Genomic DNA, 13,641 nt, shown 5'->3' on the forward strand with positions numbered 1-13,641 from the left:
ATCCTCTGTTCACAAGGTCCTGATGGATGGGATGGGAGAAGAGATGTCTATGCTACCAGCTGGCTGGGAAGATCATGATGCAATGCAAGGGAAGCATTTTGAAGAGAGCACTATGAAAATTACTTGATTACCTAATGGCAAGGCAGACTTCCTTCTGAATTTCAGGGCAAATTTGATCTTTTGGTGCCATCAACAGCTGCCAAAGAAGCAATCCTGACCGTCGAATGATGTCTCGATTCCTTTCAGTTTGTGGGCTGAAGAAAAATTTAAATACCACCTACAGAAACATAAAGGGCATGTCTAAAAGTGCTCATTATACTGGGGATAAAATTATCCCTCTGAAGAAAGTACATGTAGATATTCTTATGAATAGATTTTTAACCACAATCTCTTCTATTGTGTAATGGTATAATTACAGTAAATATTGTACATAGATCAGTGACAATGAACTACATATAGCAATATTCCATTAACTGCTGTGCAATGAATATGATGATAATCCTAGTTCTAGGATTAGCATGTGGTAAGATGCAAAACAGTAATGTTACTAAATTTTCTTCTGATAGAAATTAGCTTGCTGAAGCCAAGGTGTGTGTTTCTTTTTTTCTCTAATATCTTATTTATCTCAAAACAGTGCATTTGTCTTATACCCATAGTGTGGGGAAGTGGGTTTTTGGTATCTAAATCCAGCCTAGCATCAGGAGTGCTCAGGGCCTATTCAAGAAGATAAATAATCCTTTCCACTAACATCAACAGGGTAAAACAAGATCGTTGTTAGAGTATTAAATTTGACAGTAAAATAGTAGTCAAGTTTTTGGCTAATTTAAATTGGCTAGTTAAAATAAGCAAATATTCTAGAAAAATTAATTGTTCTGGACAAAAAGCTGTTCCTAAAGTGTTAACTAATTTTTTTTTAACTAAAATTTTTATTGGTAGATCATCTCATGGTAAAATTGCATAACATGTAATGAACCTAAAGCAGTCATATTGTAGTGCAAAAAATTAAAATTTAAAAGCTATCAAGACTACATTATAAAATTTTCAAAAGCCTCCTAATATTTAAATTAAAAAGGGGGGATAGTAGAAGAATATCATGTAAGGAAAAATATCCTGTAAGTAAATTACATCTAGAAATTTTTTACTTAGAAAATTAACTTTCATTTTTTTAAAATATATTTATTAATTTTTTACAGAGAGGAAGGGAGAGAGATAGAGAGCTAGAAACGTCGATGAGAGAGAAACATCGACCAGCTGCCTCTTGCACACCCCCTACCAGGGATGTGCTCGCAACCAATGTACATCCCCTTGACCGGAATCGAACCTGGGACCTTTCAGTCCACAGAACGACGCTCTACCGCTGAGCCAAACCGGTTTCGGCTTAACTTTCATTTTTAATGCTAACAGCAAGACAACCTTGTAAAACATACATGGTGCCAAAACAAGCCAAAGGAAAATATCGATAGTTTGGGCAAAAAATGAAAAAGGATCGTAAGTCAAATTTATAGAAAAGATTCCTTTATTAACTTTTGGTCGAGAATATGTTTGTATATTTCCAGAAAACAACTCTGAGACCATGTGGATTCCTGTAACAGAGGAATTGACAGGACTACTCCAGCCATGAAGACAGAAGAGAAACAGTCTAGAGATAGAAGATGCTGATGATACCTTGCCATACTAGCAGACAGCAGCATGCTGATGATATTATACCTTGCCATACTAGCAGACAGCAGCTGTGCATTGTTGCAGGTTGCCCAGGGCCAAACCAAAGAGGGTTGGACCTGCATTACCACCATTTGTCCACCATCCAGAACTGAAATATCTTTGCTGACATGTACATAGAAGGAACTGTTCGACATTGAAATTGAGATTCAAAAGAACTGTTGGCCCATAAAGAAACTCACTATAGACTGATTCATTTGCCTCTCAGCATAACCATTATTGCTTGTCTCATTTTTGGTTTTTATAAGTGTACTTCTAATAGCACATGATCTCACTCTTCTAGGGGAAATGATGAATAACATAGAATGATGAGCATGAACAGCATCGATCAGACTGTTGGATCTCAGAGGGAATGTAGGCGAGGGTGGGGATAAGGAGGAGAGATCAACCAAAGGACTTATGTGCATGCATATGAGCCTAACCAGTGGTCACGGACAACAGGAGGGTGGGTGCATGTGTGGAGAGGGGTTTGGGATGATAATGGGGGGATGAGGACAAATATGTGATACCTTAATCAATAAAGAAATTTTTAAAAAAATATATTTTATTGATTTTTTACAGAGAGGAAGGAGAGAGATAGAGAGCTAGAAACGTCAATGAAAGAGAAACATCAACCAGCTGCCTCTTGCACACCCCCTACTGGGGACGTGCCCACAACCCAGGTACATGCCCGTGATCGGTAATCGAACCTGGGACCTTTCAGTCCGCAGACCGACGCTCTACCACTGAGACAAACCGGTTTCGGCTCAATAAAGAAATTTTTCAAAAAATAACAGTGCGTTTACCTGAAAGACAACAAGAATGCAGCGTATGATACAGGTGTCTCCATTAACCATGGCCTTCTCCATAATGTCACAAATACTGCTGAGATGGTGAGCTTCGATCGGATGCTGTTTGCCCAGGACACTTGTGATTGGAAGATTTGGATTGGTAGCAAGAAGATTGAGTTGGTGTATGCACATCGCACCAACGTGGTGCAATAATTGGTTTATAACCTCATTTGTGGTTATAGCCTCTTCTAGAAAATGAAAAGGAAACTCAGTGAGAAAAGACACATCTGTAGGCAGTCCACAAGGAGCAGCCTTTTGACCTACAAAAGGCGCACACAAGGATACAGTATCTTGGTCCCAGTCTCCTCAGTTACTGCGAGAGAATCGTTCTCCCTGCCAACGTCCTGGAGTGAAAACACTTGGGAATTATCTTTTTCTTAGAGCACAAGTAGCTACCACCCTTTCTATATCTTAACAATCAGCTAAATGCTTTGCATGCATTACCTTACAGCATCATTATAAACTTTGACTATTTTAGCCCAGTTTTGTAAAGGAGTCAATCAAGAGTCAGGGGGTCTAAGCTATTGAGTGGTAAAGCTGGGACTTGAATTCAGGCCATTTCAGCTCAGAGCCCATGCTGGTAATCATCCTAATAAAATCTCTCCGTCTTCTATGGCTCCTCTATGGTAGAACTCACCATCTTTCCCTGATCCACAACACTTCAGCATTTTAACCTCATTTAGTCACCACAGCCTAAACAGCCTTTGATCAAACCTTGTGAGGGTTGACAAGCATCTTATATAATAACAAATTCAGGAAATGGAGGTGAAAATTCAAATAGGCAAAGTACAAAAAAAAAAAAAAAAAAAAAAAAAAAGATTGCTTTTTTCCTGCTAAAAGAGCAGAAATGAACTGCCTAAAAAGATTAGGAAAGGGCCGGGACCGGTTTGGCTCAATGGATAGAGCATCGGCTTGGGGACTGACGGGTCCCGGGTTCGATTCCGGTCAAGGGCATGTACCTTGGTTGCAGGCATATCCCCAGTAGGGGGTGTGCAAGAGGCAACTTATCAATGACTCTCTCTCATTGATGTTTCTAATTCTCTATCTCTCTCCCTTCCTCTCTGTATAAAAATTAATAAAATATATTAAAAAAAAAAAAAGAATAGGAAAGGAGGTAATCTTGGAGAGGCAGGCCTGGGTGGGGGAACCTTACAGCTGCAAAAGGGTTGTGGGCACTGGGAACTATGAGAAAAGGACTCAAGGAAACTGAGAGAAAGTCAACTTTGCCAAAACTAAACTTTTCTATTACTTTTTAATCCTAACATCAGACTGGGGCCCACTGATTCTGTGTCTTTTGAGTCCCTGATCTTACAACAATAGAATTCAAGTTCATACTATCAGTCTTTACTGAGAGTGCTGCAGGCATGTGTTTTCCCCATGCTCTGCTCCAAGTCAAGTCAGCCCCCGCTGGCCACAAAGATGCTGGTTTGCACAATCTGCCCCAACCTGTTGGAATCAGTGAGTTGATCAAGCTTGAGGTGGGAGATGGGAACATCCTCAGCTAAGAACACTACAGAGTTCAGGTTTTGTTTGTTTTTAAATGAATACCCACTTCTCAGTTTGGTGTATGCCTTTGTCAATTTCCAGAGCCTAGAAATAGTTGTTTTTGATACTTTGTCTGATTTATCATTGCTTTATAGCAGCGTTTTTCAACCGCTGTTCCGCGGCACACTAGATGTTGCCTGGTGTGCCGTAGGTGCAGACAAGACAAGAATTTTATAATTTTTCACTATTTTGTTTACTTAATATTTCATAATAAAGTAATTATAAAATACTTTCTTTGTGTTTATTTGATTCCTATTCAAGAATATATATAGTCAATATAGGCACAGAGTTAAATTTTTTAACATTTTCTAATGGTGGTGTGCCTCGTGATTTTTTTCATGAAACAAGTGTGCCTTTGCCCAAAAAAGGTTGAAAAACACTGCTTTATAGGGAGAGAATTTGCTGAGCTACTCACCCCTCCATACCACTAGAGCTGACTTCAATGCCAGGAGGTGTGAGTACTTATTAACTTAATGTTGCTTTCTGGCAGTGACACTTCCCCATGACAACATGCCTCTCGCTAAGGGTCACCTCCATCCCTTTCCAGAAGAGAAGCAGAGGAAACACAGGGCCTGGTGCAGAGCCCAATTCCTACTTCATGGATGGGAAATGCCCATGAAATCACCAGCCTCGTTAGCCGAGCACAAAAGGTGGTTTTGTGTGCTGGCTGCTCCACTGTCCTGTCAGCCAACAGGAGGAAAAGCAGCACTAAAAGCACCCCAAATCAAGATGAGTGGGAAACCACGCCAATAAACACATTTTGGGGAAAAAAATATATTAAGAGCCTTAATATTAAGAAATATAAAGATCCTTTATTGATAATTCTATCTAATTATAAGCTTATATATAAATAAGTTATCAATATAAAACATTATAAGAGGATATAATCCCATGCCAAGTACAAATAAAGAAGTAATTTTTGTGCCAAAGTTCTGACAATTGCAGAAGAAACGTAATCTTCCTGTAAAAAAAAGTCTATGGACTACCTCTTATACACTTATTTCCTTAATCATAAACCAATCAGATAGCAAGGATAGGTTTCTAAGTTCCAAGAGGGAAGGCTGATGACCCATTTTGTTGCCTGGGCCATGTTCTCACTTCCTCTGCTGCTGTATTCTGCTATTTCATAGAGAAAAGCTCTTCCTCTAAGACTGAGTGCGCCTCACCTCTGGGCTCAGTGATGATGTGGCTGACTCCGAGTCTCTGGCAGACGTAATGGAAGGCCTGATTCCCAGGATTACACCACTGATCGATATAGTCATTCGAGCAGGTCCACAGCATGTTGTTCACTGTATCGTAACAGGCACCTGCAAAAACATCATTCTCTATTCAACTGTCGCGTCATCCCCTGCTGTATATAAAGTTCTTCATAAGCACTGCCAAAGAATGGAAAGGCCAGGGTTCTCCCCAATGCTGACAATCCACACCTACTCCCATATATTTACTTAGCAAAGCATTAGACTGGGGCTCAATACAAAGGCAGGATTCAAATTCTACTTTGCTTAACTCCTATGTGAAAAATGAATAAGTCTCATGGAAGAGACAGTTCTCAGTAACTGACTTATGAGTGACCCTTTTCATTCCCAAAAAGTTCTACATTGCTTACATTAAAATCTGGATATAATAGGACTAGTTAACGTAACACCCAATAAAAGCCTTAGTAACTAAGCACAAAACTTAAGATACGAGCTTCCTAGGAGCCAAGGCAAAGAGAAAAATATTATATAATGCCCATTTTCAAACAATAAGAAGTATACCAATTCCTCACAGGAAATAAACCTTTTAACTGCATGAACTTTGAAGTTTGTTATAGGCATCATTACACAACCTAATGGACAGTATCTTCAACAGCAACTTATGCAGAGGAATTTCACATGGCAATTTCTCATATCAACCCCCATTAAACAATAGTATAAAAAAATCTTTCCTTCCAGGAAACTGGAATACCACAGGAAACTGGCAAGATTTTTTGAGAGATACTGCTAAAACTCTGAATGTTCCAAGGAGATGTGGGCATTTAGTTCTTACCCAATCCAGGCACAAGAGCACCACGTCCCAGGGAGCTTCCAGCAGCATCTATGAGGTCGGCCCGACTCGTGAACTGACCATCCGAAATATTATACACCAAGCTAGAGGCTAGGACTTCGGAAACAAACATTAAGCTGTTTAATAAGCCTTAAAATGGTGGTCAGTATACTTTCAACGTTTAAACTTGAGACTCTCAACCAGACTGTCATAAAAATCACCCCTTTTTGTTGTCTATTGATGGTAACAGAATATACATACACATTAAGACCACAAAAAGAAAACTGTGACAAAATATCTTCCTAAACAGTGAACCATATTTTTGAAAGTGGTTTTTAAATGGCCACTTTTGCGTAAAGGCTTTTTTTAAAAAAAAATATAGGTTAGCAAAAGGAGTTATGATCATTAACACCACAAGGTAACATTTACAAGAAATACTTTACATATAGTCGGTGCTCAATAAAGGTTAGTGGACACAAACAGCTCAATGGCTGTCCTCTCAGGCAGGGACTCCAAAATTTGGAGACGCGTTGGCCTTTACCCTTCACACTGGATAAGGTGAGTGACAAGTATGGCTCCAGGTGCCTGGGTTTGAATTACAGGTCTGCCACTTCTGTGTGATCCTGGGAAATTTACTAAACCTCTCAGTTTCCTCATGTGCAAAGTGGAGATAATTAAAGTGCCAATCTTATACAGTTCTTATGAAGATCAAACAAGTTAAAAAATGTCCAGGATCTATACCAGCTCATATGCACTAGCTGCTATTGATATTATTTTCTCCCCCGCTTTCAAACATAAAATTAGAGCCCTGTGTCACTTGAGCTTGTTTTTCTTGTTCCCATCACCCTAGGAATCCAGATCCTCATCGTGCCTGACTGTGCCCTTTGTTTCTGTTCTATTTCCTACTGTTCTGTCCTGCACAGCTCAAAATGGTCTCCCCCAAATCTTTTTCATTATACCATGCATATGTTCACCATGCAATGCCTTTCCCCCCACTTGGCCAGGTATATGAATAATACAGTTTTTCATAACTTAAACTCAAGACCTCATTTAGTCACTGCCTTCCACACCACCCAGATAAGAATAGCCCTTTCTTTCTGATTCCACAGCACTTTTATCGGCTTCCCATAGTCCAGGCACTGATACACCATCGCATATCATTTTCCAGTTGTTTCTCACAACTACATCATTTCTCCCAACCAGACTATGAACTCCTCAAGGCTAGCACCACTTCTACTTGCTGAATAGAGTCCCTCACTCTCCCCACCCCCACTCCCAGCCCCGCTCCCCGGCCAGTTACAAATGTGGAAGAGAGCACAGAAAGAATTTCAATATTTATTGATTTGTTAGTCTAAAATAGACTCCCTGTGTAAGCTATATCCTAGTGAAAAAATAGCCCAGTGAAGACCTCCTTTAATCAAATGGGGCCAATTTCAACTGAGAGAAAAAGCCATGTCAAGAAGAGTTCATAAGACTAAGAATAGACAATAAAAAGACAACCCAATTTTAAAATGCCCGAAGGAGGCTGGAGGTAAGATGGCAGAATAATAGATGGGCGGATTCTGAGCCCTCTCCCGAAGCAGAGAGAGCAACTGAGGGTCTTGTGCTGTGAGTTTATTAGCAAGCTGGGAGACAGCGAACACCAGAAGAAACTGCTGGGGGCCGCTGACAGAGGTGCCCCTCACAGGGAAGCACCCACGCGGGCCACGTCCCTGCCCGGAGCTACCTACAGGCTTGGACAGGAAACCTCGCCATCTTGAGAGGAAGATAGGATCGTGTCAGAGGCCTGAATATCCACAGCCGCAGCGACCACCAAGCATCTGTGACCCCCAGAACGCGGATCCCAGGCAGCGCGAACACCTGGCTGCACTGGAGTGCCCCACTGCTCAGCGAAAAGGTCAGATTTCGCGGGGAGAGGGTGGAGAGTGCTTGCGGCGAAGACAAAAGCCTGCGCGCAGCTGGAGGACAAGGGCGGTGATTACAAGTAGAAAGAAGCCCCAGCTGTTGGGCGGTTGTCACCCGTGAAAGTGGACGGGCTCCTAACAGGGGAGATATCTAAAGAGCAACACATTTGGATCTGCCTCGGAGGGATATCGGAGAGTTGCAGGAGATTGCAGTTGCCCGGACCTGCCCCCTCCCCCCCTCCGTAGTTCCTGCTTCAGAGAGGATGGGGGGGGGGGGGGGCTGGAGAGGCTGGGAAGTCAACCTAGAAACACTGCCCCCAGAAGCTAATCCACAAATTGACTCTAGTGTATTAAAAACAAAGCAAAACCTGCCTAAAAATCAGGACTGGATCATAACAATAGAGGAAGCGAATGACCTTCATTACTGCAAATTTTATTTAAATTTTTGAAAATTTTTTTTTTAATTTTTTAATTTTTGTTTTTTATTTTTGTTTTCATTATTTGCAACGTTTACTAAGAAACTATTTTTTTCTTTTTCCTCACTTGATTTTATCTTTATAATTATTACATTGTATATGTAATCAACATTATTACTACTACTAATTTACCTTTTTCATCTTATTTTCTTTTGTTTATTTTTATTATTTTTACTTCATTTGATTATATATATATATATATATATATATATATATATATATATATATATTTAATTTCGGGATTACTGTTCTACAGTCTTTATCTATCTTTCCTTCTCCAACGCTTTATTCTATCTCAACCCTACCTTTATGCCTTCACCTTCTTTCCAATCTTTTCCTTTGGTACCCCGTTTATCTTAACCCTTTCCTGCTCTAGATTTTCCCCATTCCTTCTGTCTACCCCCTCCTAAAATTTCACCCTACTTGTATATATCTAATTTCCAACTACCTGCTCCAAACCCATTCACACCTCCCTCGCAGTTGTCCTAAAAACAAAACAAAACAAAACAAAAACAGTCTTTCTCTCTAACTCTTTGAAGTTATATGTTGAATGTTAACTATACTGAAGTTGTATGCTTTTTGTTATAAGATTGATTTGCCTATGCTTTTTGTTTGATTGTATGTCTTTGTTATTCTGGGTTCTAGTCAACACAACCACCCTTATTGGTGGTTATTAATATCGCAAACACATTTCTATTCAGTACCTTGGGTGTTGTACCTGGTTGTGTTGTATTTTGTGCCTTTAAATCAAAGCAGGAGAGAGAGAACTACACAACCAGACATCCTAGATCATGGGGAGACCAAAAAACACCCCGCATATGAAAGAAAAGCAGGCTTCACCAGAAAAGGAAGTAAACAAGATAGAGGCAAGCAACCTACCTGAGCAAGAATTCAGAGTAATGATCATAAGATGGCTAAAAAGAATGGAAGACAAATTTGACAATATGAGTAAGAACCAAGAGGAAATGAAGAAAAACCAAGAAGAAATGAAAAATGACATTGCTACTGTAAAGAACTCAATAGAAAGCATCAAGAGTAGATTAGAAGAAGCAGAGGACCGCATCAGCGAGCTAGAAGACAAGATGGAAAAAAATACCCAATTAGAACAACTTCTGGGGAAAAAAATTAAAAAACAGGAGGAAAGTCTAAGGGAACTTTGGGACAATACAAAACAAAACAATATTAGAATAATAGGGGTTCCAGAAGGAAAGGGAATTGAGGAAGACATGGAAAACGTATTTCAAGAAATAATGACAGAAAACTTTCCTGAGATAGAGAAGAAAAAACCCACACAAATCCAAGATGCTCGCAGAGTCCCAAGCAAAATGGATCCCAGAAGACCGACGCCAAGACATATTATAATTAAATTGGCAAACACCAATGACAAAGTTAGAATCTTAAAAGCAGCCAGAGAGAGACAGAAAGTTACATATAAAAGAACCCCCATCAGACTAGCAACTGATTTCTCCACAGAAACTTATCAGGCCAGAAGGGAATGGGATGAAATATACAAAGTCATGCAAAGGAAGGGTCTGAATCCAAGAATACTATACCCAGCAAGGCTATCAATCAAAAGTGAAGGTGAAATCAGGAGCTTCACAGACAAAAACAGACTAAGGGAATTTATCTCCACCAAACCAGCAATGCAAGAAATGCTAAAGGGTCTACTGTAAAATTAAAGAAATAGAAAGCAAAGAAGGAACACAGGGGTATAGAATAAAAATGGCGTCAAATAAGTATCCATCAATAATAACTTTAAATGTAAGTGGACTAAATGCTCCAATCAAAAGACATAGGGTGTCGGATTGGATAAGAAAACAAGACCCATATATCTGTTGTCTACAAGAAACCCACCTCAGAAAGAAAGATGCACACAGACTGAGGGTGAAGGGATGGAAAAAGGTTTTCCAGGCGAATGGAAATGAAAAAAAAGCTGGGGTAGCAATACTTATATCTGACAAATTAGATCTCAGAGTGAAGGACATAACAAGAGATAATGAAGGCCACTTCATAATACTAAAGGGAGCAATCCAACAAGAAGAAATAACCCTGGTAAATATATATGCACCCAACAGGGGGGCACCCCAATATTTAAAAAAACTGCTGGAGGACATTAAGGGAGAGATTAATAGCAATACAATTATAGTAGGAGATTTTAATACCCCATTATCACCCTTTGACAAATCATCTAAACAAAAAATCAGCAAAGAAATATCAATCCTAAATGACTCGCTAGACCAGATGGAATTAATCGACATCTTCAGAACATTCCACCCCAAAGCCACAGAATATACATTCTTCTCAAGCGCACATGGGACATTCTCAAAGATAGACCACATTTTGGGACATAGGCAAAGTCTCTTCAAATTCAAGAAGATAGAAATCATATCAAGCATCTTCTCAGATCATAGTGGCATAAAACTGGAAATTAACTACAATGAAAAAAATCCAAAGAAATCAAACACATGGAGACTAAACAGCATGCTATTAAACAAGGACTGGGTTACCAAAGAAATCAAGGAAGAAATTAAAAACATCCTGGAAACAAATGACAATGAAAACACAACTATCCAAAATCTATGGCACACAGCAAAAGCAGTTTTGAGAGGGAAGTTCATATCCCTACAAGCCTATTGCAAAAAACTAGAAAAAATGGTAACAAATGATCTAACTCTACAACTCAAAGAGTTAGAAAAAGCGCAACAAGAAAAGCCCAGTGTAAGCAGAAGGAAGGAAATAACAAAAATCAGAGCACAGATAAATGACATAGAGACCAAAGAAACAATACATAAGATCAACAAAACCAAGAGCTGGTTCTTTGAAAGGATAAACAAGATAGATGGACCTCTAGGCTAACCAAGAAACAAAGAGAGAGGACCCAAATAAACAAAATCAGAAATGAAAGAGGTGAAATAACAACAGATCCCGCTGAAATACAAAGGATTGTTACAAAATACTACGAACAACTCTATTCCAACAAACAGAACAACCTGGAGGAAATGGACATATTCCTAGAAAAATACAAACTTCCAAAACTCAATCAGGAAGAATCTAAAAATCTCAATAGAGCAGTGACTTGGGAAGAAATTGAAATAGTCATCAAAAAGCTTCCAGCAAACAAAAGCCCAGGGCCAGATGGCTTCACAGGAGAGTTTTACCAAACATTCAAGGAAGAACTAAAACCTATCCTCCTCAGACTATTCCAAAAAATTCAAGAGGAAGGAACACTTCCAAACTCCTTCTATGAAGCCAGCATCACTCTAATACCAAAACCTGATAAAGACAACTCAATGAAAGAGAATTACAGGCCAATATCCCTCATGAACATAGATGCCAAAATCCTCAACAAAATTCTAGCAAATCGGCTCCGGCAGAGCATCACAAAGATCATACACCATGACCAAGTAGGATTTATTCCAGGAATGCAAGGTTGGTACAATATCCGCAAATCAATAAACGTGATACATCACATAAACAAATTGAAAGATAAAAATCATATAGTCATATCAATTGATGCAGAAAAAGCATTTGATAAAATCCAACACCCTTTCCTGATAAAAACTCTCAACAAGGTGGGAGTACAAGGATCATACCTCAACATAATAAAAGCTATATATGATAAACCCACAGCCAACATCATACTCAATGGGCAAAAACTAAAACCATTCCCTCTAAGAACAGGAACAAGAAAGGGATGCCCACTCTCGCCACTCCTGTTTGACACAGTACTGGAAGTACTAGCCATTGCAATCAGACAAGAGGAGGAAATAAAAGGCATCCAAATTGGAAAAGAAGAAGTAAAGTTATCCTTATTTGCAGGGGGCATGATATTGTATATAAAAAACCCAAAAGACTCCATTAAAAAACTAATTGACTTAATAAATGAATTTGGCAATGTAGCAGGATACAAAATTAACGCCAAGAAATCTATGGCATTTCTATACACCAACAGTGAATTTATAGAAACAGAGACTAAAAAAGCAATTCCATTTACCATCGCACCAAAAAAATTAAGATACCTAGGAATAAACCTAACTAAGGAAGTAAAGGACCTATACACGGAAAACTACACGACACTGAAAAAAGAGATAGAGGAAGATGTAAACAGATGGAAGAACATACTATGTTCATGGATTGGTAGAATCAACATCATCAAAATGTCCATTCTTCCTAAAGTAATCTATAGGTTTAATGCACTCCCTATTAAAATACCAATGGCATATTTCACTGACCTAGAAAGAACTCTCCAAAAGTTCATTTGGAACAATAAAAGACCCTGAATAGCCACAGCAATCCTGAGAAAGAAGAGTAAAATAGGAGGGATCTCAATACCAGACTTCAAACTGTATTACAAAGCCACTGTTCTCAAAACAGCCTGGTACTGGCACAAAAACAGACATAGAGATCAATGGAATCGAATCGAGAACCCAGATATCAATCCAAATCACTATGCTCAATTAATATTTGACAAAGGAGGCACGAATATACAATGGAATCAAGACAGTCTCTTCAATAAATGGTGTTGGGAAAATTGGTCAGATACATGCAAAAGAATGAAACTAGATCACCAACTTACACCATGCACAAAAATAAACTCAAAATGGATTCAGGACTTAAACATCAGACGGGAAACCATAAAAATACTAGAAGCATCCACAGGCAGCAAAATCTCAGACGTATGCCAAAAGAACTTCTTCACTGATACTGCCCCTAGGGCAATGGAAGCTAAAGAGAAAATAAACAAATGGGACTACATCAAAATAAAAAGCTTTTTTACAGCAAAAGAAACCATCAGCAAAACAACAAGAAAGCCCACTGTGTGGGAGAACATATTTGCAAATGTTACCACTGATAAAGGTTTAATCTCCAACATCTACAACAGCTTATACAACTAAATAAAGGGAAGATGAATGATCCAATTAAAAAATGGGCAATGGACCTAAATAGAATATTTTCAAAAGAAGACAGAAGGAAGGCCAAAAGGCACATGAAAACATGCTCGAAGTCACTAATTATCCGAGAGATGCAAATCAAAACAACAATGCGGTACCATCTCACACCTGTCAGAATGGCCAACATCAGCAAATCAACAAACGACAAGTGTTGGCGAGGTTGTGGAGAAAAAGGAACCCTCGTGCACTG

The 13,641-nt window shown here is 39.1% G+C and overlaps 1 protein-coding gene across 16 annotated transcripts in view; it reads right to left on the minus strand.

The window, feature by feature from the left end:
* The window catches only part of HECTD4 (HECT domain E3 ubiquitin protein ligase 4), a 155,477-nt gene that overhangs the window by 86,108 nt on the left and 55,728 nt on the right, over positions 1–13,641 (minus strand). For 12 of the 16 annotated variants that reach the window (XM_036448774.2, XM_036448766.2, XM_036448770.2 and 9 more), the window contains 4 exons: positions 6,123–6,236; positions 5,261–5,401; positions 2,505–2,737; positions 132–277 (listed from right to left, as the gene is read on the minus strand). In XM_036448774.2, coding sequence (XP_036304667.1) covers positions 132–277; positions 2,505–2,737; positions 5,261–5,401; positions 6,123–6,236 — 634 coding nt within the window. The remainder of the gene's footprint in view (positions 1–131; positions 278–2,504; positions 2,738–5,260; positions 5,402–6,122; positions 6,237–13,641) is intronic. The other 4 variants (XM_036448775.2, XM_036448772.2, XM_036448771.2 and 1 more) reach the window with 2 other exon arrangements.

The sequence above is a fragment of the Pipistrellus kuhlii genome, unplaced genomic scaffold (genome assembly GCF_014108245.1).
Source record: "Pipistrellus kuhlii isolate mPipKuh1 unplaced genomic scaffold, mPipKuh1.p scaffold_m20_p_20, whole genome shotgun sequence".
NCBI lineage: Eukaryota > Metazoa > Chordata > Mammalia > Chiroptera > Vespertilionidae > Pipistrellus > Pipistrellus kuhlii.